This window comes from Cotesia typhae, unplaced genomic scaffold (assembly GCF_013202065.1).
Source record: "Cotesia typhae breed Kobodo isofemale line unplaced genomic scaffold, CoteBio_Ctyphae contig_36, whole genome shotgun sequence".
Classification (NCBI taxonomy): domain Eukaryota; kingdom Metazoa; phylum Arthropoda; class Insecta; order Hymenoptera; family Braconidae; genus Cotesia; species Cotesia typhae.
The window spans coordinates 1,801,925-1,826,727 of record NW_027423744.1 but is presented as its reverse complement, the minus strand read 5'-3'; the positions used below and the strand labels follow the sequence as shown (position 1 = coordinate 1,826,727).

Below are 24,803 nucleotides of genomic sequence, written 5' to 3'. Positions count from 1 at the left end.
GAAAATTTTCAGCTCACAAATTTATTTTAATGGCACGTAGTCCTGTACTTTATGCAAAGGTTTTGCATGAAAACATAAAAATGAAGTTAAACCTGAAATATTTCAAAAATCCTCGAATTTATTTATACATGCGAAATTGAAAATTTGGATGATCACGTTGAGGAATTATTGAAAGCCGCTCATTTATATGAACTTCAAGGACTTAGAGAAATCTGTGAATATTCAATATCTAACACTCTAACGACTGAAAATGCTACTAGAATATTACTATTAGCTGAACGTTACAACGCTAAACTTTTAATGGATTTTTCTACAAATTTTATTATCGCAAATTTCACAGAAATTGCAAAGACTGAAGAATTTCAAGCTCTGGAAGAATTCAACCCAAAAGTATATTTCCGTTTATTCAAGCGTAAATATGTAACTGATGTGAAAAATAATTAATGGTATAACATATTATAATTTTTTTACTAAAAAATTAAATTTTTATTGACTGCTTTTCATTTTTTCTGTTTCAGTTTTATCTGAAGATAGTTCCAGCCATGCAAGTCTTCATTTTTATAACCAACAAGAAATCAAACGTGAATTTCATTGCAAAAATTGAGCTTTTTTTTCATTTATCTTTTTCATTACTTATAATAATCATATATAAATATAATTCTTATCTTTGCACTTGATATAATCGTTAGGGGTTAGGGTGTGTCAAAATGTAACTTCCGTGATGAACCTCTTAAAATTGAATTTTGAATTCCGTTTTTGACAAAAGTTGGGTTGGTTATTTCTTGACATATTTTGAGCGTAAAAGGATTTATTTGATTTGAAGAGAATTTTTTATCAGGAGCTTTGTTTGGGCATTTCCGCTGAAATTTCAAAATTTGGCCGGAAGTATCCAAATAAAGCTCCTGTAACAAATTCTCTGAGAATTAAATAAATCCTTTTACGCTCAAAATATGTCAGGAAATGACCAACCCAACTCCTGTCAAAAGCGGAACTAAAAATTCCAATTTTTAGAGGTCCAACACGGAAGTTACATTTTGACACACTCTAATAATCGTACTTAACATTCAGTTTCATATGTTCTTAAATAAAAAGTAATTTGATTACATATTATGTGTTTGAAAAACTCGTAGTAGAAAAATAATAAAAAGTTAGGCGATATTTTATCAACAGCATAAACAGCTTATTTTTTTTTTTATATTTTATTCTATATTGTTCAATAATGGTAATATATACTTATTATGGTTAATACTTATTCCTCTATCGACCTATTATCAGTGTGTTAAAAATGTATTCTTATAAAAGTACTCAAAAATAAATAAATATTTTATAAACAAATAGTTTTATTTGAATATAAAATAAATATTTTCTTTCATCAGATTTAAAATTAATTTTGATAACTTTGATGCACTAGACATAATAAACATTGCAAATTTTAATTTTACGAAAAATATTGTCACCAATACAGTCACTGAATTGTTTCATAATAATTAATACCGCACCAGTAGATGAAATCAAATAACTAATTTATTTTTTTTTTTGTTCCTGATAATTGGAGGTAACTTCTTCTTTTCATTTTCGTCCTTCGCTGTTGTCTTTCTTTTGGTATTTGCTGTTGCTAGCCGTTTCGGCTTTTTTCTTCAACATTAATAATTACTTTACGTTTGTGTCTAATTAATGATTTTGATTTATTTGTATTAATTAAATATATATTTTTAGCAGAATTCAAATCTCTGTCAATGAACACTTTTCATCCTTTTCTTTTGATTGACTATTGCTTTTAATTAATTAATTAAAATCAAATGAAATTAACAATATTAACTATGGAATCAGTCTAATCATTAAAAAATTGAAAGTTCAATTCGTTTCAATAATTTCAAGTGAATAAATATATAATTTTATCTTTGACATAAATTTATTGAACACAAAAATTAACAAAAACACTTGAATTACATTAATTTCTTAACGTAAATTTTAATGAACTATAAAACAAAGTCATTAAAATTTTTACAAAATATTTTTTTTTTTTTTTTTTTTTTTTTCAATATATTAACGAGATATTGAATTATTTTTTTTTTATAAACTAAACGAAAATTATCGATTACAATAGTCTACTTTTTTCAAGTATCGTTCAAACAATTACTCAGTTTGTCCAATTATTAATAACTGATTATAATTATCAAATGTAGTTATAAATAACTATTTTTACATACATGATTTGTTAATTTTCAACAAAACTATTCAGGAATTTGATTATTAATTTTATATATGTCATAAAAATTTAGTAACGCATTAAACAATAATTAGTTTTTGTGAATGATTAATAATAACAGATATAGTATTAGCTAGTATCAACAACAAAATTGTTTTTCATCATTCTAATTACTAATTATAAACTTCGATTTTTGACAAATCTTTAAATGAAAAACCTTTTTAGGTTTTACAAACTAAAAAATTAACAATTTCAAACTTAAATAAACATTAATCAAAAACAAAATTAATTATTTAATATTCCAAATATTAATCTAGGAAAAGTTTAGTATTGAGTACGTAAATACAAATATTGCACCCTATAGTCAACTTATAAGTAATTTCGCCTTTAAAAGTTAATTTACTTCAACGGAAAATCTAACGTTGTGTAAGTATTATTTTACTTTAATAAATCAATCTAATAAATTTAACATAAATTAAATAGAGGTCCAATTAACAAAAAAAAAAAAAAAAAAAAAAAAAAAAGCTGATTACTGATCTTCAGTAGAAGTTTCTAATTTGAGAACATAAAGTCCCAATAATTTGTCGTACTTTTTTGAATGGTAGAGGAGAGCCCTTCAAACCCACTAATGGAGCATAATATTGATACAAATCTGAAAGATTGTTTTTATAATAAGTTATTATTAAATATCATCACTGATAGATATAATAGAATATTAATTTTTAATAATTTTTTACTTACCCATTAGGTCCTGAACTTGACTGTCATTGACGAGAAGAGTCGGGTGAATTTTACCAGGAGACTTGCGTGTTGGCTCTTTCAATGCAATCTTGGGCATTCGATCACGTCCATAATAATTAATTATTATTTTTTCATTAGCCCAATTTTACTCATTTTTGTAAAGAGACGGCTTGAAAAATCCTTGGGCATGGTAATATTATTAACAATTAATTCCTATCAACATAAAAGTACATTCATTTTTAATATTTTAAAAAGATTCAGAAAGTTGAAAAAATTAATATACTTTAAAATAATAGGGTAGAAGTGCCGGTTTTGGCCATCTTAGGACCATTTTTGGCCACTTGATATTTTAGTGAATTTGTAAAAATTTAACTATTCAAGTAGAATTTTTATAGAATTTATGAATTAATATTTTTATACGAATTGAATTCATAAAGTCTTGAGCTTATAGAAATATTTATACAATAATTTGAAAATAAAGTGGCTAAAAAAGTACACTGGCCACAAGCGGTTATACTTCTACCCTATATCAATAAAATCAAATTAAAGAGTGGAATAACTGTGGTTATTAGTTTAGACGTTGTATTGCCTTTTTGTTTTTTCACCCTCTTAAACCGAATGTCGCAGTTATTTTTTCGAAATCCCGGGCCATCAATTGTTTAAAACCAATTGTTTAAAAAATAATTTTTGGGGATTGGTTATCTTTTTTATTTAATATTTTGGACAATTTGAAGACGAAAGTTACTCTTATAAAATTTTCCTAAGTTGATAGTTTCTAAGTTATGAATTTTTAAAAATTAAAAATTCTCAACTTTCAAAAACTTTGATGATTAATGACAAATAAATAAATTACGTAATACTAGATTTTATTTACATGATCGTTAAGAAGAATATTCAAAGTTTTTATTAAAACAATAATATCCCATTGTAATTTGTATTAAATAGAAAGAAGTGATCAAAGTTACTGTATTTATTGAGTAACTCGCTTGACTCGGCGGCGCATGCAGTTACTCAGTAAATGCAATAACTTTGATCACTTTTTTTTTTTAATACAGATTGTAACGAGATGTTATTGTTTTAATAAAAACTTTGAATATTCTTCTTTACGATCATGTAAATAAAACCTAGTATTACGTAATTTATTTATGTAATTAATCATCAGAGTTTTTGAAAATCGAGAATTTTCAATTTTAAAAATTCATAATTTAGAAATTATAGGAAAATTTTATGAGTAACTTTCGTCTTCAAATTGCCCAAAAATTAAAAAAAAAAAAATAACCAATCCCCAAAAATTATTTTTTAAACAATTGGTTATAAACAATTAATGGCCCGGGATTTCGAAAAAATAACTGCGATATTCGATTTCAGCAGAAGTTTACGAAAAGGTAAAATTTATCTACCAAGTATTTAATCATTAAAAAAATTTTTTTCTTAGCAAATACATTATGGCAAAAAAAAAAATTAACAAGTAGAAATTTAAAAAATAAAAATGCAATTTTTTGGAGAAAACTTATTTGATAAAAAAATTCTTTAATGACTGCGAAATTTATCTAATTTAATTCTGAAAATAAATTTAGCAGATATTTAATAATTTTTTAACTAATAAATTGTGACAAAAAAAAAAAAAAAAATTGACAAATAAAAATAAAAAAAAAAAAAAATGTAATTTTTGGAATAAATTTGTTTAAAAAAAAATACAGCGTCTAGACTATATAACATAAAGTGGAAAGTATAGGTTACAGTCTTGTAAAACCAATATAGGTATACAAGTAAAAATGATGATGATGATAATAATGATATACTTTACAAGAAAAAATAGTTACCCGGTCATTACTGAACTCTGGTTTATAATTATCAACAACCAGATTACTTTCAATCGGTGTTGTGTGTTTCTTGATGTGAGTAAAATGGGTACCATTTCTGCCTCGTTTATTTTTATCCCTGACATTTTAGCGGTTGAGGGATCTTGAGAAGATACAAAAGGAACGGATTCATCCTCAAATTCTGCATTCTGATGATTAAATTCAGCAAGTTCGTTAAATAAATCAACATGATCATTGTTCTCTGCTCCTTCTTTTTCTCTTTCTTCTTCCGTAGCCTGGGCATTGGTTTGGCTTGTAGATACTGAAGAATCAGTAAGCAGAATTTCATTGCCGTTTTCAAGATGTTGAGACTGAATCTTCACAGGTGTACCTATTGAAGAATCTACATTTTTAGGGGAGATTCAAGAGTCTCAAGTATTGTATTTATATTAAAATTATCCTTAGACGCTTGAGTAGCCGAAAATTGTGAAAATATGTCGTTTGTTTCATCAACCTCAATTGATGAATGCTCATCATGTTGCGACGACATTACCAACTGGTCATTTACAGCATCTTCAAAAACAATGCGGTATCCGGTGCTGAAAACTGACGAATCTTCTTTCGACGCAATGAAAGCTTTATTGGAGATTTATCAGAGACAGCTGTAAAGCAATTAAAATAGCTGGATAAGTTCTAAGTTATTTTTCATAAAAAATTTAAATTATTATTTTTAATATAATTTAATTACCATTAGGTTGATGAGCAGCTAAATTTTTCCTTGTGTTGGTGTCCTGTAAGCTAAGAGTGCGGGTACGACGCTGAGTGACAATTTCTGATGATTGTGAATGTTTATCAAAATCTGGCGTTTTGCTGTTGATATTTGTGTTATGAGAAACAAAATGTGAATTTTGTGAGCCGAAGCTGGTCGCCATTTCATCGCTGCTACTTTCATCATCAATTTCGGAACCCAGACCACTGTCTTCGTCCACAGACAAATTTTCCTTTTCAAATAATTTGGATGACTGAAATTTCATTAAATTAAAAAATGACTTTCAAAATGAGGCTGAAGTTAGCAGACACTTGATAATCTTTTGATTTTTCTTGAAAAATAAACTAGGCATAGAAAATTATTTATAAAAATCATGACACTGAAATTGACAGACATTAAAAATTATTGTAAAATTTTATAATAATGCAATTATTAAAAAAATTAATTAAAAAGTTTCACATGTAAAAAGTAATAGAAATTACAAGTGAAAATTTTTAGAAGCATTTTTTTATTGTAATCGATTTGTTATTAAAATTTTTTAAATTAACAGCTGACGGCTAACTTCAGCATTATATAAAAATCTCCTTTACAATTTTTCAGAGCTTCTAAAGATGAAATTTTTCAATAAAATTTTCTTGCTATAATTTATTTGTTAAAAAAATTATAAAAATGATCAGATGTCTCTCAATTTCATGAGTGTGAATTTAGCAGACATCTGATAATTTTTTAATAATTTATAAACAATTTATTTGTTACACAAGAAATAGTATAAAAAATATGACACTGAAGTTAGCAGACATCTAAAAATTTTTTAATTAAATTACAATTAAAAAAATATTTCTAAGAAATTGCACTTGTAGTTTTTCAATTTTTTTACATGTGAAATTTTTTTTTTAATTGCTTATTTGAAATTTCTTCAATAAAAAATTTCTAAAAATTTTAAATGTCATCTAACTTCATTTTCATAAAAAAATGCATATGGAAATTTTCACAAGTTTTTTCCATGTAAGTTTTTAGATTTTTTTTTACAACCATTAAGTTAAAATTAATCTAAAAATTCTCAAAAATTAGCTGTCTGCTGAATTCACCTTCATTCAATTTCAGTATCATCATTCAGAAAATATAAATAATAAAATCCTCATAGCTTAATAGCATTCTGTAAAAAATTACTTGCTAGCTGAAGATAGCGTCCTTTAATGACCTTGAAATTCAAATGATGCTTATGCGTAAATTAATGAAATAACAATTATTAATCAACAAATATACTCACAGAGAGACATTGTTTTTTGCTTGGCGGAAAATTCAAATCCTTGGTAATGCGTTTAGACATTTTGATAATAAAATTATCAACTTTTTGTTACAGACGACGCGATGAGCCAATAATGGCGTTGCAGCTTTTGTAGTTGAGGATTTAATAATGAGGTAATTAAGTTAATCCTTTGTTCTATCTAAAACTATCGGCGCCACCTGCACCAAGATATACATAGTGCATAGTTTGATAACAATAGTGGTGTCCAAATTTTGTATAGTATAAAATCAACTTAATTGTGCAAAGTAAATAATACTTATATGTATTTCATGTTTTTGATGGCCAATACAATGTAAAAGACTCCCCAACTGTTGACTTTGGTTAAGTTTCAGTTTTATTACCTTCACTTTAAATTATTAAACAAAATTCTTTTTGAATGATTGAAAATACTGAGTACTTAACGCAATAAAGTGAAAAAATTAATGACACCAAAATCAGCAGACATTGGACAATTTTTGAAATTTTTACAACAAATCAATTATGATAAAAAAATATTTTTGAAAATTCGCACTTATATATTTTTTTAAATTTTTACTCGTACACGGAAAGAACAAGATGACACTGGATATCATCCCAGATTATACTGAGTAAAAAAATGTCAGATAGTAGCTGGTATTATCCAGATTACAATGAGTATAATCCAGATTACAATGAGTATAATCTAGATTACAATGAGTATAATCTAGATTATAATGAGTATAATCTAGATTACAATGAGTATAATCCAGATTACACTGTGTATAATCCAGATATCACGCAGTATAGTCTGGATTTTTCTAGCTACTATCTGAAATTTTTTTCACCACAGATATCGCTGAGTATAATTTCGGATGATATCCAGTGTCATCTTGTTCTTTCCGTGTAGAATATTTTTCATTATAATTCGATATTTTCATAAAGTTAGCAATTACTTAATCGTTTTCTAATTTTATTTAACAACAAAACTTTTCCCAAAAAATTGTATTAAAAAAATTGCATTTTTATTTTTTTACATTTCTACATATCAATTTTTTTGCTATAATTAATTTGTTAAAAAAATTTTTTTAATGATCAAATATCTGCTAAATTAATTTTTATTAATTTCATTGTTAAAAAAAAATGTAAGATGTTTGTTGATTTCAGTGTTATCAAAAATTAATTTTTATTTTATTTCATTTTTTTGAATAACAAAAATTTCACAAGTGATTGTCACTAAGAAAATTTTCTTTAAAAGTTCATGAATAAAAGTATTATCCTATTATTCTTCGTGTACCTTTTAAATTTTACATTGAAACAGTTTTCAAGAATTTGGGTTGTAGTTTTCAGTAAGCTTTTCATTTTCTGCAGATCAGAATGTCGAAGTAAAATTATGAAATCTTTTAATGAAAAAAAAAAAATTTGTTACTAAAAAAACAAAATTTAGAAGGTAAAATTTTTATTATTAATCAACTTACACCAACAAAATTGTTTCTCAAAAGTTGAATGGCTAGCAAAAGTAAAAAAATACTGTGATACAATAAACAATTGAAATTGTTAAGACATAATGTATCACAAGTAAAACAAAAAAAGTAATCTTTGTAAATAGAATTAATTGTAGTGTAATTGCATTAAAATAGTTACAAGGCTTACACAAAGAAAGAACGATAAATTTGATCTTTTAAAAACTTTTTGATACACCAAAAATTATGGTAAAAAAACAAGGTTTTATAGCGTTATATAAGAAATTACATTTATTGATAATGTATAACCAAATAAAAATAACCAATTAAATACATTTTCAAAATATTTAAGGGTGTGGCGTTTATTTAAAAAGCCTATTATTTTAGGTACGTATATACAATTTAATTTTTGATCGTTCAAAAGTCAAGTAAAACTGAACTGGTAAGAGAATTGGCTTACCAATACAATAATTAAATTTTTATTTTGCCTACGTGGCCAAGGTTCTACTGGACGTATTGAATTATTAAAATTATTTTATTGAAACAGTATTTAATCATGGAATGAAAATACTCTCGACAAAAAGATTAATCATAATAATTACTTAAACTAATTTAAATGAAATAATTTGTCTTATTTTAGTCTAATATCTCTCTTTTTTCATATACTCTTGTTTTGCTTCCTTTTTCAACATTTTTTTCCTAAAACATATGTACATTTTATATTTTGGAAGATTTGTATAATCAATAGTTTGAATTATAATATAAATATTTATCAGTAATAATCAATAATTCTCACTGAATAATTTACTAATTATTTAACAAAAATAATTTTATCATATATATTTAAACTTTTTGAAATGATTAACAATCCATTAAACAATAATTAATTAATTGAGGGTATAAAACAACAAATATCAAATAAATAGATTCTAATTAAATTGGTTTTCTTTAAATCGTTCAAAATAAATTTAATTAATTCCAAATAATATTGGAATATTAATAATGATTATAAGCAATTAATTAAATTAATTAATTAAAGTAGTATGATAAATGGACGGTCATTAAAAACAAAAATTATGATAAAATATTATTAAACTAATCAGAAAAATGAAATAAATTATACCTATGAGTTTAGATCTATATATAGTTGATTGTATTATAGAAAAAAATTATCAATTGATAAAATAACAATATAATTTTAATTATATTTTTTTCTCTTAATTTGAAAAATCGGACTTAATTTTCTATCTAAAGTATTGTAAAAAGATTCCTAAGAGTTCTTGTTCATTTTTTTATCTTACAAAAATGATTTAGTAGAGCCATACAAATTATTTGTCAATTATTGCACTTTTACATAATGTTTCTTTAGGCTTTTGCTGGATTGAAAAATTTTTTTCACAGCCTAATATTAAAATTTTTAATTTTTTTATAAATTATATGACCAAACTCCTTTCGCTGATTGAATATACCGCAATTGCCTGACATCAGGGCTATTAACACGCCTAACACAGCAAGTTTCATCAATAGTTTGATAGTCTCTCGTATAATTTTCTCGTTTAGAAAGAGCATAAGGAATACTATCACTACTAGCAATTCTTCGTACATAATTTCCTTTTACATCTTGAATTTGATTGAAACATGAATTTTCTGAAAGAGCTAGATCTTTCATTCTCCTGCTACAAGCTTTTGTGATCTGTTAGTGGTTCGTCAATATATTTATCACCAACAATTTTACTATCAAATCCACGAGGAGTCATTGAAGTTAGTATTGGACTTTTTCACCGGTCATTTTATCATGTTCTCCAAAATAACGTGGACTTGGATCAATAGAAACATTCTTAGTAGACCGTATTTTAGTTTCACAGTTACATAAATCATAAAAACGATCTAAATCCAGTGGAGCTGCTGTATTTAAAGAATCTGAATATTCAGGACTTGGTGCCATTGAGTCGACATTAACCATTGATAATGGCAAATTCATAGCCGTGCCCCGATGGGGACGGCGTCAGATACATCATTCTTCTAATTCGTCCATCCTATTGCGAACTGCCATCTCGACAACTTCTAAACTCGGATAATCCAATTCTTTCACAAGACACAAAACAGCTGACAAAATGTTTGAGTTCTAAAAAAAAAAAAAAAAATAAACGAATAATAATTATTTAAATAACAGCAAGAACTTTTTAATTAACTGTAAAAAATTCTATTTACTCTCGTAACAGGCCTCTTATGATAATGAAATCGACATTTTTCTTTTTCTGAATGTCGTACCCAGCCTGGCATCTCTCGAGAATCCTCCTGTATTAAAAATAATTAATATATTAGATATAATACAAATGGTGAAATTAATTTAATTTAATTTAATACTATGCAAACCACATAAACTTCATTTCTTGTAATAACTACTCTTAAAGATATTTTTTTATAATGCTAATAATTTAAACCTATCAAGTAAACGAAAATTGATTTAATTTAATTTAATCGAAATTTAATTCTATTGAAATATTATTACTTTATTTTTTTTTTTTCACCTATAACTAAATTTAATTAATGTAAATTTAATTTATAAAGCCGATTGGCGTTTGAATAAATAAATAAATAAATAAACTAAGCTAAATAGAATGACTGCGCTGCTTATCTTTCTATTTAGAAAATATTTTTGTAAAACACTGTCAATGCAATACAAATGAAACCATATTTATTATTATATTAAATATAATTATAAAAAAGTGTCCTTCGACAGCTGAAATGGAAATAGATTTTCTACTTAAATAAAATCACAACGCTAATAATACAAATACTTCAATCACATTAAAGGAATTCCTTTTTCCTAAGTTAAAACGAATGCAAGAGTAAAATTTCATCAAATATCTACAGACAAATTGGTTATTTTCAGTCTAGGAGAATAAAATGACATTTAAAATGCAATTTACAAAAATTCGATAAATTATTTAATTGAAAGTCATCATGAGTTTTCATGATTTTGAAAACTTTGAAACCTTGTAATTTCTGAACTACTTGACCGATTAAGCTCATCTTTGAACTTGACCTTGGTATTCGTCAAAAGAAGGTAAAAGACCCGTTATTAACACTGGCCTAGTTATTGACACTTGTAATTTTATTTAAATTAAAAAAATCAAATCTAATAAATTAATAAATGTAATTTTTGAATTATAAATTTTAACAGCCGATCTCCTTTTTTCTCGCTTCGCACTCACTGCAAGAAACGGTAATATCCTTGTTGCACTCATGCTTATAAAGCTATTGCAGTTTTATGTTTTTCTTTTATTTATTTATTTATTTATCAAAATTTTAAGACCCTGAAGCCTTAGCTTCCTAAAGGCCTTACATATAAATGAATACATAGTAATAATAATAGTAATTAAATAGTCATGGAAATGATAATAAAAGACAGTATAGAAAAGCAAGAAAAGTGGCTTGTCTGCAAGTAAAGTCTATCTAAGTTACCATCTAACGAATTTAGCGAATAAAACAAAGAATAGAAAAAATATGAATTTGAATATGTAGTTATTTGAATATTACAGTTATTAATGATCTTTATCTACAAAAACTTTTAAACAAATGAGAATTTCGAAAAAATTTTCTGCCACGAAATAGCTAATTAAAGAATCTATTACGTGGCAGAGTGTTTTTTTCAAAATTTTTCTTTGTCTAGGAAAGAAATTTAAAGCTGCAATCGTAGAGACCGGCTGTCAAGAAAATTGGTTTTTTGAGAACATTAATTTTTTTAATTAGAATAAAATTGAAAAGTGTCAAACAACTAGGCCAGTGTTAATAACTGGGTCTTTTACCTTATGTTGAGTTTGGAGAAGATCCATTATGAATTAAAGACGCTATCGTCCAGATAAACCGCGTTATATAAACTTTTGAACTATATGTATTTTCTGGATGAACTCGATGAACTGAGTCAGAAAATAGTAAAAGTTAGCGAAAGTTCCGCCATGAGGACAAAAACAACAATTAGATTTCTATGAAATCTACTAAAAAAATTTCACATTAACAGAAAAAAAGACGAGTTAACTGACCCTTTCATTTTGATGAGCAGAAGTTCGTCTTGATTGGTGTGGCTCTTCGTAATCTAGTTGTCTTCTATCCTCACGTTCATAAATATTACGATCAATAGATCGTCTTTCATCACCATATTCGTTTACAGAGTAAGCTGTCCTTGGTGACGGCAGTACCTGTTGTGATCGATGAGTATTGGGTTCACTTGATCTTTCATACTCAGTACTGTAACCGCGACGATCTTCATAATCTCCATTTTGTCTAACTACTGCCGGTCGGTCATCGTAATCCTAAAATACATTCAAATTAAAAATACAATAATTCAAATATATTATCATTGTGAATAACTAATGAAAAAAAAATCCAGTATATTGAATAACCGTACATAATATTGAATTTCAATAATTTATTTTATATCTTGTTTTAGTTCAATATCGTTACGTTAATATTCAGTAATTGAAAAAATTTGCATAGAAAAAAAATTTCATTCGATTTTTAAATTATAAAATTACTTAGCAATAAAATATTGAAATAAACCATTAAAAAGTTAGGAAAAGTAGCGAATGACTCGAGAATGAAAGTACAAGCCAAGTTGAATTACAATTGTTACAAGGCAAATCACATGCTCTAATTCTGTTGCGTAAATAGAGATTATGGTTTCATACCGATGTACATCATGAAATTGTACTATTCATTATGTTTGAATTAAAAATGAAATTAAAAATTTTTTTCTGATCATAATTAAAAGGCACCCCACATAGTTTTTATAAAATAAAAAAGTGCAAGAAAATTTGTTAAATTAGCATAGAAGTTAAATGCGAATTTGTAATAAATAATTAATTTACCGATTTTCATTATACTTAGCAATACCTTAGAAACCTCAGCAATGTTAGTCGGCAAACTGTGACCATTGGTACGAGATTCAACTGATTTAGCTGCTTCATCTTTGATTTGATTTTTAGTTTGGCCATTTTGAAGCTGGTAGTTATTAATCATTAATTGGTACTTATTAATTAATTGATTAATAATAGTATAAAATTATGTTAACATAAAAAGCTTTAAAGAATTGCTTAGAATGAAATAAAAATTTTTAATATTTACATCATAATTGTAGTGATTATTTTGAGAGTATTGATGAGGAGATGACGCACTATAATTAGCATTTCTTCGATCTGTATCTTGATATTCTTCATGGCCTTGATGGGGATCATCGTAGCTTCTCTGTGAATTGTATACAATAATTAGAATTTATAAACTATTTAATTTTTTTTTTTTTTTTTTTTTTTCAATTTTATTAAATAAAATCGTCAACTAAGTGTAAAATATTTTTCATATGAAATGATGAAATTTATTTATGATTTTACCTGGTCGCTAGACGAACTGTATCTCCTATTTCTTTCTAATTCAACTTCGTCAATGAATTCGGCGACTTCCTGATTATAAGCATTAGTAACACAAAATATTAGTAACAAAAATAACTTTTAATTAAAATATACGAATTTTAGTATATTCATATTTTTTAAAACATGCAATTGAAAGAAATAAAATAATATGTAAAATTACTTCTGGGCTCGCTGGATCAGATTGTGGAGGTGATGCATCCATATTAAGTGGATGAATGAGAATTTTGCCGCGTGATAGTGCGACATTTATTTCATCAGCAGTCACAAATTTATCATCAAGTTTTTCTAAATTTGGTAAAGCTCTTATTACAGCCATACGATACCTACAATAATAATAAACAGCACCATTAATAACATTATTTGGATGAAATAACATTGAAGAAAGTAATTTAATTTAATAAGAGAAAACTTATAATTGAGTTAATTAATTTAATACAGTGTGTGGATTATTGAAGAAAATTCATTTGAAATAAAATCATTTATTTGAAATGATAATTAATTATTTTTATGATGATTCTTACCCTTCTCTTTCGGCGCAAGGATTTTCTTCGAACCATAAATTTCGAAGATTTGGTAAATTTTGTAAATAACATATTTCATTTAAATCTGTTATATTATTTCTTCTAATAAATAAGTCCTTTAAATTTGAACAGTATTGAAAATCTGCTAAGCTGTTGATTTTGTTGATGCTGTAAAATATATGCATAAATAAATTAATACTACTTATTAATTATAATTATTGATGACAAATAATAATTTAATACGTAGTATTTAATTACTACGTACTAATTTATTATAATAACTTTTTAATAAAACATCATATTCCTTAAATGATACCGATTAAGTGACTTGATGATTTAAAAACAATAACAATTTCGTAGTGTAATTAATTCAAATTAAAATTTATGAAATCGATTATTAAATATTTATAATTTTGCTGAGTTTGAAGGATTTAGAGTAGGTAGAACAACCTATTCTGAAGAAATGTGTAGGCTCAATGGCCTTGAAGTTGAACAAGTATCAAGCAATCACATGTATATATTTAAAAAAACATTTATTGAATTGTCTTTTAAAGGTAAAGCAGTTAATCGATATCGAAAGTAAATAAATTGCTTTATATATTATTTTTAAATCCATACCTTAGAGATAAAATTTCTACTTTTTTCAATTCACGTAGAATACTCACATCTGTCAACTCGGAGCCCCTGTAATTAAAAAATTATCTTATCATTCAAAATTAAATTAATTTTATACTTATTTAATAAAAATAAATTGGAAATTATTGAATACTGTTGAAATAAACAGTAATGATAAGAAAAAAATTTTAGCGATCATTAATGGAAAAATTATTGCAATAATTTAACACTTTTATCAAATATATGTAAATAAATAAAATCAAAAAATAACTTACCAACAATATAATTTTTTAACTGCTGTAAGATCAGAAATTCGTGATCTAGCAACAACCATTTCTTCCGTTAGTCTCACCATTGTGGAATATTTAATTTTCTATTTTATTGTTTTTTTTTCTTTTTCACAGATTAACGCAAAGAAAAATTTAATTTGATTATAAACAAAAATTAATAACAATACTTGTAATTTAATAAATTAAGTGACAGTCACTTAGTGAATACTCAATATAAAGTAAAATAATTACTATGTGTTGGAAAACATATTTTTTTATATTTTTTTTTAACTGTAAAATAATTTCTCACGTTTGAAAAGAGTTGTTTATGAAAAGATTACACAAACCATACGTCATCATGGTTCTTGCTCGACTGCTATGAAACAGGCCGTGAAAGAAATAAAGTGTGAGTGTGTGTAGTGAATCACAGACAACAGAAATGAGAGACAGGAAGTTAAAAATTAATGTGAGCGATTTATATTTTATTATAAAAAATTATTTTATATGATAATTATCTTTTTCTTACTTATTAAGTGCTGATAAAATATTTGCATGCTGATTGTAAGTAGATAATATCAAAACCTATATTATCGGCATTAATGACTTATAATATACCCTGATAGCCAGCGCTTTCTCAGTAAGTGTTGACTCCCAGCAGTTACGGTTAAGTTATACATCAAGTTGGCGGTAATTCTTCACTCAACAACAGTTGTAAGCAAATTGACAGAAATCTACGGCCGCAACTTGAATACAAGTTAACAATCAAACTTGTAGTTAAATTTCCTTTCAACTTTACTACAATTTGAAGGAAATACTTGTACAGCAAGTTTTGACGTCTATTTGCAGAGTAAGTTATAGGTAACTAATAGGTAATCGCTCGCTTTGCCAACTCTTTCCGTCAAGTTTGCTTCAAATTGCGGACGTAGATTGACAGTAAGTTATAGGTAAGGTGGCTATCAGGGATTGTTAAACTTTTTTCAGAAAGTTAAAAGCAAAAAATGAGTTTATCATAAAGAGAAGCACTCTTTTTACATAAGTAAGTATTTGATAGTAATCTTAATCCGAACAAAAACAGTTTCACTGTAAAAAAATCGTGCCAAGTCCACGTTCATAAGACTATTAAGAAAAAAAAATTTTTATTTCTTTACAAAAAGATATAAAATAAAAAATTAAAAAATCCAAGTAACCGATATGGTTGTATATGATTTTCGAAAATTAAAAAAAAATTTTTGTAAATTTAAAAATTAAAAGAAACAATTTTGGAACGTATTTAGTGTGCGTAGTTACGAAATATTTCACTTTTTATGAAATTCCTAAATTGTATCTACTAGTGCACTTAAAAAAAATTCAAGTACACAATAACGCACACCAAGTACGTTCCAAAATTGTTTCTTTTAATTTTTAAATTTACAAAAATTTTTTTAATTTTCGAAAATCATATACAACCATATCGGTTACTTGGATTTTTAATTTTTTATTTTATATCTTTTTGTAAAGAAATAAAAATTTTTTTTTTTCTTAATAGTCTTATGAACGTGGACTTGGCACGATTTTTTTACAGTGAAACTGTTTTTGTTCGATTTCAGTTTTTTTGTAATTATAATAAAAATTGACAATTTTAATTTAATACATTTCCGGTGGCAAACTATCCCCTTTAAGCTATAGTTCATGTAAAAGTTATTCTTGCGCCGCCTGGCGTGTGTAATTGCAAGCTGTCAAATATCTTTTTTCACTGTAGTTTTCCATCTATCATAAGATTAGCATGCATCGTTATATTATTTAGTCTCTGGCCGTCCGCTTTTTACATAAGAAAAAAGTTAAAATCTAAAAATCTGGGTCGCTATAGTTTGTGCTGATTATTTTTAATAATTTTAAATAAAAATTATAAAGATAATTGTTAATAATCAAGTAATACGCGTAATAAAAAGCATGAACTACTATTATAAAATATCATATAAAAAAAAAATCAAATTAAATTTGAAAAAAAACTTGTAACCTCAAAAAACGATTCTGCTTACGGTATAACACACTCGGTAGTCTGGCTTGAGAACGGAACTTGGCGCCAGACTCTACCGAATCTGTTGATTTTTCTTGAAATTGAAAAAAAAATGTGAAACTGAAATTAGCTGACATCTATCATTTTTTGAATTACTACTAAGTCAAAAATGAATAATTGTCAACTTAAATTCAACAAAATATTACCAAAATAATTTTTGTGTCGCTTGGGTAAGAAAATAATGACATTAAACTTAGCTGTCACTTGACAATTTTTTTAATTTTTTTAAAACAAAGTTTTGTTCTACAAAATTATTTGTGAAAAATTGCATTTTTAATTTATCAAAATTTCTACAAGTCCATTTTTTTAATAATTTTTTTTTGCCATAATTTAGTTATTAAAGAAAATTTTTGAATTTTCTTCAACAAAAAAATTTGTTCTAAAAAATTATTTTTAAAAAATTTCATTTTTAATTTATTAAAATTTTTACAAGTTGATTTTCTTAATAATTTTTTTTATAATAATTTATTTACCAAAGAAAATCCTCGGATGTCAGCTAATTTGAGTATCATAAATTAAGGGGGTATTCTGGTCTAGAAACATGAATTTCAGGTAATTTTTGAAATGTCGTAAAAAAAAGACAATTAATATTTTTACTATACATTTTTTTATTAGTTGTTTGTTAACATTAGAAGAATACAAAAAAAAATTAAAAACTAAAAAAAGTACAAAATTTTTAAAATTATAAGCTGACGGAGTGGGGGCTCTTTAAGGGGGTATTCTGGTCTAGAAATTTCAAAAAATCGAAAATTTTTTTTTTTTATATTTTCAAAGTTTAACTATTTAAGAATATGTGTACAAGAGGATTTTTCAAAATTTAAATTATTTTCGGAGATATAAGTATTTTTCTGACCTGGCATCCAAACTTGTTCGGTCGCAACTAATCGAACAAAAGACATTAGGGATTCTCCGTCTACCTGAATCCCTATTCTGAGTAAAACCATTTGTTCCTCTATACAAATATATATATATATATATATATATATATATATATATATATATAGTTATACACATATATAGTTATATGAGAACCTGAGGTGACCCGTATCTGATACATTTAGTATTCACTTGCATCCAGCTGCTAACAGTTGAATTCTAACCTCTGAACCACGTGGACGTATGTGCTGTGAGTTAAATAATAACAGTTAAAAATATTATTTAAAAATAAAATGGATAGAAAATCTTCCGCGGAAAGGCGTACGCGTCCACATCGTCAGAAGAAAAGGCAATTTCACGGTAATCGATACACGGCACAAGAAGACACCAATTTTACAAGTGCATCAGCAGCAAAACTAAAAAAATCTAATGATGAAGAGGTGATCATTGAAAATAATTACGGCTACTGTGTATTGGAGTTTTTCACGGTTTTCTCGATGATTTCTTCTTTAGTTTTGTGCGCTCAATGTAAAAAAGAGATTAAATTTTCACGCAATACAAAAAAAAAAATTAAAAACTAAAAAAAGTACAAAATTTTTAAAATTATAAGCTGACGGAGTGGGGGCTCTTTAAAAATTTCCACGTGACTATGACCATGATTTTAACCCTCCTAGTAATCTGAAACTAAAAAAAAATGATTATTAATCAAGAATAATGTCGCAATGGTCGGAAGTAGGGAAAAGTTTGAAAAAAAATTTTTCACAAAATGGCGACTGTTTAAAAAAAAATTTTTTTTTCGACCACTTTTTCTGACGGTTTTGAATTTTTTAAAAATAGTTAAAATAAAAATTTGGGGATAGGGCTAGTTCCAACCATAGACAAGCCAATAAAGAAGACTCTATAAAAATTCCAAGTAAATCGGTCCAGTAGAACCTGAAAAATCGTGGTCATCGTTCCGAAAAAGACAGTTTTGAGAAAAACGCGTTTAAAGTTTCGCGTAAAGTTTTTTCTAGTCTAAGTCATATAATGATATTTTAAACTTACATTGATTTAATCTGCCATTCCTGCCTCATACATTGGACCTTCCTCGACTTCAAAGAAACTATTTTCTGCATTTCTTTCTTCATATCGAGCAGTTCTGGCCTCCTTTGAAGCGATGGATGCTCGTGTTTCGGAGTGGTCAATCCGGGCGTTGTCGCGTTTGCCAGCAAATGAATGAGCTTCTGGTCCAATTTTTATTCCCATCAGCTCCATCATTTTTAAAATAGGAATAAAGCCTTCATTGAAAATACAAACGCTAATAAATGTCGCTATCTCGATAATATGAAGTCCAGAATGAATGTGTTTCGGAGCGAAAGTCCAAATCAGAGAGTTCAGAGACTCATTATTATTCTGCGTTTCTGAACCTAAACATCGGGTTTTTTTTTGGACAAATGGGTTACATCGTAAGGATCCATATCGAGAATACCCTTGAATGTTTTAGTGTCACCATCTCCAATGTATTTAGCATATTTCACTCCGTGATTTTCATTTGATCGACAGAACATTTCGACAATAGCATCAACTTCCATTTTGCCTGCACTTCCTTTATGGTTTATTGTACATAATTCTTTATGACTTTCATACCAATCGTTATACGCAGCAATATCAGAATATTTTTTATTTTTCCAAACATTACAGCCTTGACAGAAACTAGATTTGACAACAGTATCAACAACCTTCTTGCAATTTTTTGCTACAAGTGTAGTTACTCCAAATAGAGAATTAAAACCCCTTTTTTTCCATGTCCCATCGCCAGAAACAGTAAACTCCGTAGAACAAGCATTAGGATCACTAGCTGATATTAACTCTTTTTCTTCATTCACAGCTTTAGAAATAATGAGGTTATAAACTGTACATGCGGCCAAATGGATGTTTTCGATGCAAGCGTAGTATGTACTGATTGATAATCCTTGACAGATATCCATGATACTGCAGAAGATATTTATTCCCTCCCTGCCAACTCCCAAAAGCCGCATAGCAAAAATAATTCTTCGGTTTACTTCAAAGGATTTGTCGACGAATGGACATGATGGTATATATTGAACACTATCGCAACCACATTGTAATGAAATTTTAAAACCTAATCCACGAAAAGATGTGCGTGAAAATTTAATCTCTTTTTTACATTGAGCGCACAAAACTAAAGAAGAAATCATCGAGAAAACCGTGAAAAACTCCAATACACAGTAGCCGTAATTATTTTCAATGATCACCTCTTCATCATTAGATTTTTTTAGTTTTGCTGCTGATGCACTTGTAAAATTGGTGTCTTCTTGTGCCGTGTATCGATTACCGTGAAATTGCCTTTTCTTCTGACGATGTGGACGCGTACGCCTTTCCGCGGAAGATTTTCTATCCATTTTATTTTTAAATAATATTTTTAACTGTTATTATTTAACTCACAGCACATACGTCCACGTGGTTCAGAGGTTAGAATTCAACTGTTAGCAGCTGGATGCAAGTGAATACTAAATGTATCAGATACGGGTCACCTCAGGTTCTCATATAACTATATATGTGTATAACTATATATATATATATATATATATATATATATATATATATATATATATATATATATATATATATATATATATATATATATATATATATATATTTGTATAGAGGAACAAATGGTTTTACTCAGAATAGGGATTCAGGTAGACGGAGAATCCCTAATGTCTTTTGTTCGATTAGTTGCGACCGAACAAGTTTGGATGCCAGGTCAGAAAAATACTTATATCTCCGAAAATAATTTAAATTTTGAAAAATCCTCTTGTACACATATTCTTAAATAGTTAAACTTTGAAAATATAAAAAAAAAAAATTTTCGATTTTTTGAAATTTCTAGACCAGAATACCCCCTTAAAAATTAAAGCTTTTTATATGTATTAAATTTCTTAACACCGTGCGATTGTTACTCAATTTTATTATTAAAAGAGTGTTAATATTATTAGTTCCTTACCTGATTTAATAATAAATATAATTTACTGAAATTGAAAAAAAAAAAAAAAAAAAATCAATTCCTTAAATTTTTAGTCAAACCTTCCAAACTATACCAATTACATACATTTTAACTCATCAATTCAACTCACTAGAGTAATCAACTAGTTTGTATGAGCGATCAAAGTCAAATTAAGTTTTATATCTATTTAGAATATGACGTATACTTGGACAAACGTGTACAGTTTGAACTGCAAAATAATATTCATCTTTAGTTATTGTGTTTTTGTTTTATTATTTACAAATACTGACCAATTTTATTAAAGATATATACATTTATTTTGGAAATATTTCATTCATTCGAAGATGAGGTTTTTAATAATATTATCAAATAAGTTACTGTTGAGCTCATTATCTAAAAAAAAGAAAAAATATTTACATTATAAAAAAATTTTCAAATAACCATTTAAGGGGAGAGATACAAGTAAAAAAAAAAAAAAAATCGATTTTTTTTCTCTATAAATCGGTAGAATATCATCTTAAAAATATGCCTGTAAATTTTCAAAACAAAATTATCATTATTTATAAATTAAAAACTCATTTAAGTGCTTCGTTTTAACTCGGCGCTTGAGCATGTGTCAAAACTTTAAACGCGTTTTTTGAAATTTGCGGGCGGAATAACTCAAAAAGTTCTCAACCGATTCCAATGAAATTTTTTACACGTCTACTTCATAGTAATAGCTTCTAGTTAAACTTCTAATATTCCAAAAAATTTTTTTTAAATTAACCCTTTTTACCAAAAAATAATCGAAAAAAAAAGGGTAAAAAATCAAAATTTTTTTCTGAGGTGTGCCAATTTACGATTTTTTGACTTTTTTATTGGTTTAACTAGAAGATATATGTTTTATGAACACGTAAAAACTAATTTTTTTAATTTTCGATCACTGTACGAGAAGTGAGAATGTCCACAAATTGATATTTTGCGTCAATAAATGGGTCTCGGCAGATTCATTTTTACGGCGGCTATTTTAAAAAAAAAAAAATTTTTTTTTCTGTACTTCAATATATAATAAATACGCCTACAAAATTTTAAAATGATTCATTCATTCTTTCCCAGTTGAAAGAATCCTCAGAAAACGGTAAAAATTAAGGCGTTCATATGTATCGCCTCCTTAAGTAAGTAGATAGATTTCTGCATCAGATTCATATAAAAATATACCTAACAGAGATTTAGAATTTATTTAAAAAAAAAAAAATGAAAATACTTTCACGTGATTAAATTCTATTTTTGTAATAACAAATTATTTTTCACCACAAATAGGTGGTGAAGTAAAAGGGGTGAAAAATACAAGATATGTTAAAAAAAAACTGTGCATTTAAACTTATCATAATCCTGATAAAATATATCCAAATAAAAATATATTAACTCGCATTTCATGCAGTTATTTTTGTAATAAGTAAAAAAATTTAATTGATCTGTTGTCCAAAGAAATTTTTATGTCTTCTCTGACCATTGAATAAGTACGTAGAGTTTTTAATATTGATTTTATAAATGTAAGTAAAATAGTAATTAAAAAATAGAATTAAGTTAACTGAATAATAAAAAAGTAATACACTAATTATAAAAAATTCTTACAGGTATCAAGAGTGTGCTGTCAATTGAAAAAAAATTACAAGCAGTGAAGCACGTATACTGTCGGTGAGACAATTCCATGGAAAATTGTTCCATCTGTAAAAGCCAGATAACAATATTGAGATAAATAGTGTCAAATAAATTACAAGTTTTATTACTGTCATGTTAATGATATTTTTACTTGAGAATTGATTCGAGGGTATCTGAAGAATGTGAGTTTAATCCTCTGGGCAACATGTTCTGTTCTTTTCATCTGTAATAAAAATATGTGAAAGTTTATTTAAAATTAAACAGCCAAAAAAGAACAGACTTTTTAAAATTAAGGGATATAAAAAAAATTCGAAATTGTTGGGTGATTTTCAACGAGCTGTAGCTCTGAGGAAAATGATCGTACAGCAAAAAAAAAGCAAATTGAAGCTCCAAGTGTCTAGTTTTCAGATATGACCATGAAAATTTTTTATCATATTCGGGTTGGGAGAAATCCTAAGAAAACTTAAAAAAAAAAATTTTTCCAAATTTTTTCTCGTCTTAAAAAAGGTCTACGGGCTTCAAAAAAATTTTTTCCATTGTTTCGCTGGAAATCTTTTTTAGAAAATTAAATGCCCTTTAATTTGACGTAATCAAAAAGCCTGTACGATTATTTGCCGCGGAGTTATCGTAAGTCAAAGCAAAAAAGTACTTTTTCACTTTGACAATCAATAACTCTAGAAATAATGATCGTATAAGAAATCGAAGGACGGTTTTGTCAATTACACGGTAGTCACTATAAGATACCGTGAATAACTTTTGTCAAAAAAATTTTTTTTTAATTGAAAACTTTAACTGAAAAAACGACAACAATTCGCATAATTAAGGATATTTGGATAACTTGGTATAACTTTAGATAAAATGGATGAACAAAGGATATCGTCGGTAATTTTTCAACCTCTAAATGTTTTCTAAAATCCCTGAAAAATTCAAAGCGCTGCGATTTTTTTTTCATAGTGCTCCGAAGCTTCAAATTCTTTGTTTTTGCGAAAATCACCATTATGAGCAATTTATCGATTTTTATTCATTTCTTCCAGAAAAAAATTTTTTTTTCAAAAATCTTTATTTTTTCAATCAAAGAGATTGATTTTTCAAGAAATTTGAGAAAAAAATTTCAATTTTTTTTCAAAAATTTTTTTTTTAAATATCCTCAAAAATCAATCTCTTTGATTGAAAAAATTAACTCGATTTTTTCTGACCGCTGCAACTACCTTAGTTTCAAATCTCATTTTAGAAAAATCAATAAAAAAGTCGATATACCCAAAAAAATTTGAACAAAATTTGAAAATTTTTTTGGTGTACAATCATTTTCCTCGGAGTTACAGCTCGTTGAAAAAATCACCTAAAAATTACGATTTTTTTTTCATATATATCTCTTAATTTTTGTGACTAGTGTAGAACATAAATTATTAATGGATACTTACTTCAGTGATAGTTTTTGTTATATAACTGGTCAATATAAGTATAGGAAAAAAATCTTTCAAAGGCCACAGCGAATCAACAAATACAATAAATATACCATGCAAGTCATACGAATGCAAATAAGATTTTGTTTCATTGTATAAAATTATTATATACACACTCATGATCATCCATAAACATGAAGAAATAATTGCTAACAAAATAGGAAATGAATAGAAATCTGACAACATTTGAATTGTATCAAAGATAGATCGATGCATTTTTTTAATGAATATCAAATTTTTATGTAATCATGATATAAATTATCGTTGGAATGTAAAAACTCATTTGATAATCTGTCAACTTTATCTGCTATTAAAGACAAAGATTCATTTAAACTATAAATTAATTTTCTCAAAAAATTAACAATAAGGGCGTATTGAATCATAAGACCTTCCAGAATAAAACCTGAAGCGACAAAATAATTTAAACTTATATCATGGTCATTTGTTGCAACTCTTATGTGAATCATCATGACTATAATTATTTGAAATAAAACTATGGATATTTGGTACGTATTATCGTGTAAATGACTGCAACAAATCAGGTTTTGCTTCAATTCATTGTTGACAGAAATAATTTTATTAATTATCACTACAAAATTTTTTTGCTTCAAACAGAAAAAAATTACTATAATTATTGAAATACAAGGAACACTCATTTCAATCAATATTTTAAACAAC

The 24,803-nt window shown here is 26.6% G+C and overlaps 4 protein-coding genes across 10 annotated transcripts; all 4 read right to left on the bottom strand.

Annotated features, from left to right (window-relative positions):
* Nucleotides 1–2,328: 2,328 nt before the first annotated feature.
* Nucleotides 2,329–7,206, bottom strand: LOC141526689 (uncharacterized). Of its 2 annotated transcripts, none has more exons than XM_074241757.1 (5): nt 6,792–7,206; nt 5,501–5,753; nt 4,774–5,414; nt 2,951–3,163; nt 2,329–2,861 (listed from the first exon to the last, which is right to left on the bottom strand). In XM_074241757.1, the coding sequence occupies exons 1-3, from the start codon at nt 6,849–6,851 to the stop codon at nt 5,317–5,319; spliced, it is 411 nt and encodes a 136-aa protein (XP_074097858.1). In that variant the 5' UTR covers nt 6,852–7,206; the 3' UTR covers nt 2,329–2,861; nt 2,951–3,163; nt 4,774–5,316. The 2 variants fall into 2 exon arrangements, with proteins under 2 accessions (XP_074097858.1, XP_074097857.1); XM_074241756.1 differs by having other exon boundaries at nt 5,501–5,774; nt 6,792–7,186.
* Nucleotides 7,207–8,511: 1,305 nt separating this feature from the next.
* On the bottom strand, nt 8,512–15,467 carry LOC141526608 (uncharacterized). 4 transcript variants are annotated; one of them, XM_074241647.1, is made up of 10 exons: nt 15,089–15,467; nt 14,817–14,882; nt 14,199–14,366; nt 13,838–14,000; nt 13,639–13,707; nt 13,376–13,495; nt 13,145–13,252; nt 12,295–12,564; nt 10,460–10,546; nt 8,512–10,373 (listed from the first exon to the last, which is right to left on the bottom strand). In XM_074241647.1, the coding sequence occupies exons 1-10, from the start codon at nt 15,166–15,168 to the stop codon at nt 10,263–10,265; spliced, it is 1,242 nt and encodes a 413-aa protein (XP_074097748.1). In that variant the 5' UTR covers nt 15,169–15,467; the 3' UTR covers nt 8,512–10,262. The 4 variants fall into 4 exon arrangements, with proteins under 4 accessions (XP_074097748.1, XP_074097750.1, XP_074097749.1 ...); XM_074241649.1 differs by lacking the exon at nt 13,145–13,252; XM_074241648.1 differs by lacking the exon at nt 13,639–13,707.
* A 2,211-nt stretch (nt 15,468–17,678) lies between these two features.
* Nucleotides 17,679–20,563, bottom strand: LOC141526663 (uncharacterized). 3 transcript variants are annotated; one of them, XM_074241728.1, is made up of 3 exons: nt 19,059–20,563; nt 18,171–18,698; nt 17,679–18,068 (listed from the first exon to the last, which is right to left on the bottom strand). In XM_074241728.1, exon 1 carries the CDS (start codon nt 20,414–20,416, stop codon nt 19,421–19,423), a length of 996 nt encoding a protein of 331 aa, XP_074097829.1. In that variant the 5' UTR covers nt 20,417–20,563; the 3' UTR covers nt 17,679–18,068; nt 18,171–18,698; nt 19,059–19,420. The 3 variants fall into 3 exon arrangements, with proteins under 3 accessions (XP_074097829.1, XP_074097828.1, XP_074097830.1); XM_074241727.1 differs by having other exon boundaries at nt 17,679–18,698; XM_074241729.1 differs by having other exon boundaries at nt 17,679–18,692.
* Nucleotides 20,564–21,108: 545 nt separating this feature from the next.
* On the bottom strand, nt 21,109–24,341 carry LOC141526735 (uncharacterized). The gene is made up of 4 exons (XM_074241815.1): nt 24,084–24,341; nt 22,814–22,885; nt 22,636–22,728; nt 21,109–21,414 (listed from the first exon to the last, which is right to left on the bottom strand). The coding sequence occupies exons 1-4, from the start codon at nt 24,339–24,341 to the stop codon at nt 21,352–21,354; spliced, it is 486 nt and encodes a 161-aa protein (XP_074097916.1). The 3' UTR covers nt 21,109–21,351.
* Between the last annotated feature and the right edge of the window lie 462 nt (nt 24,342–24,803).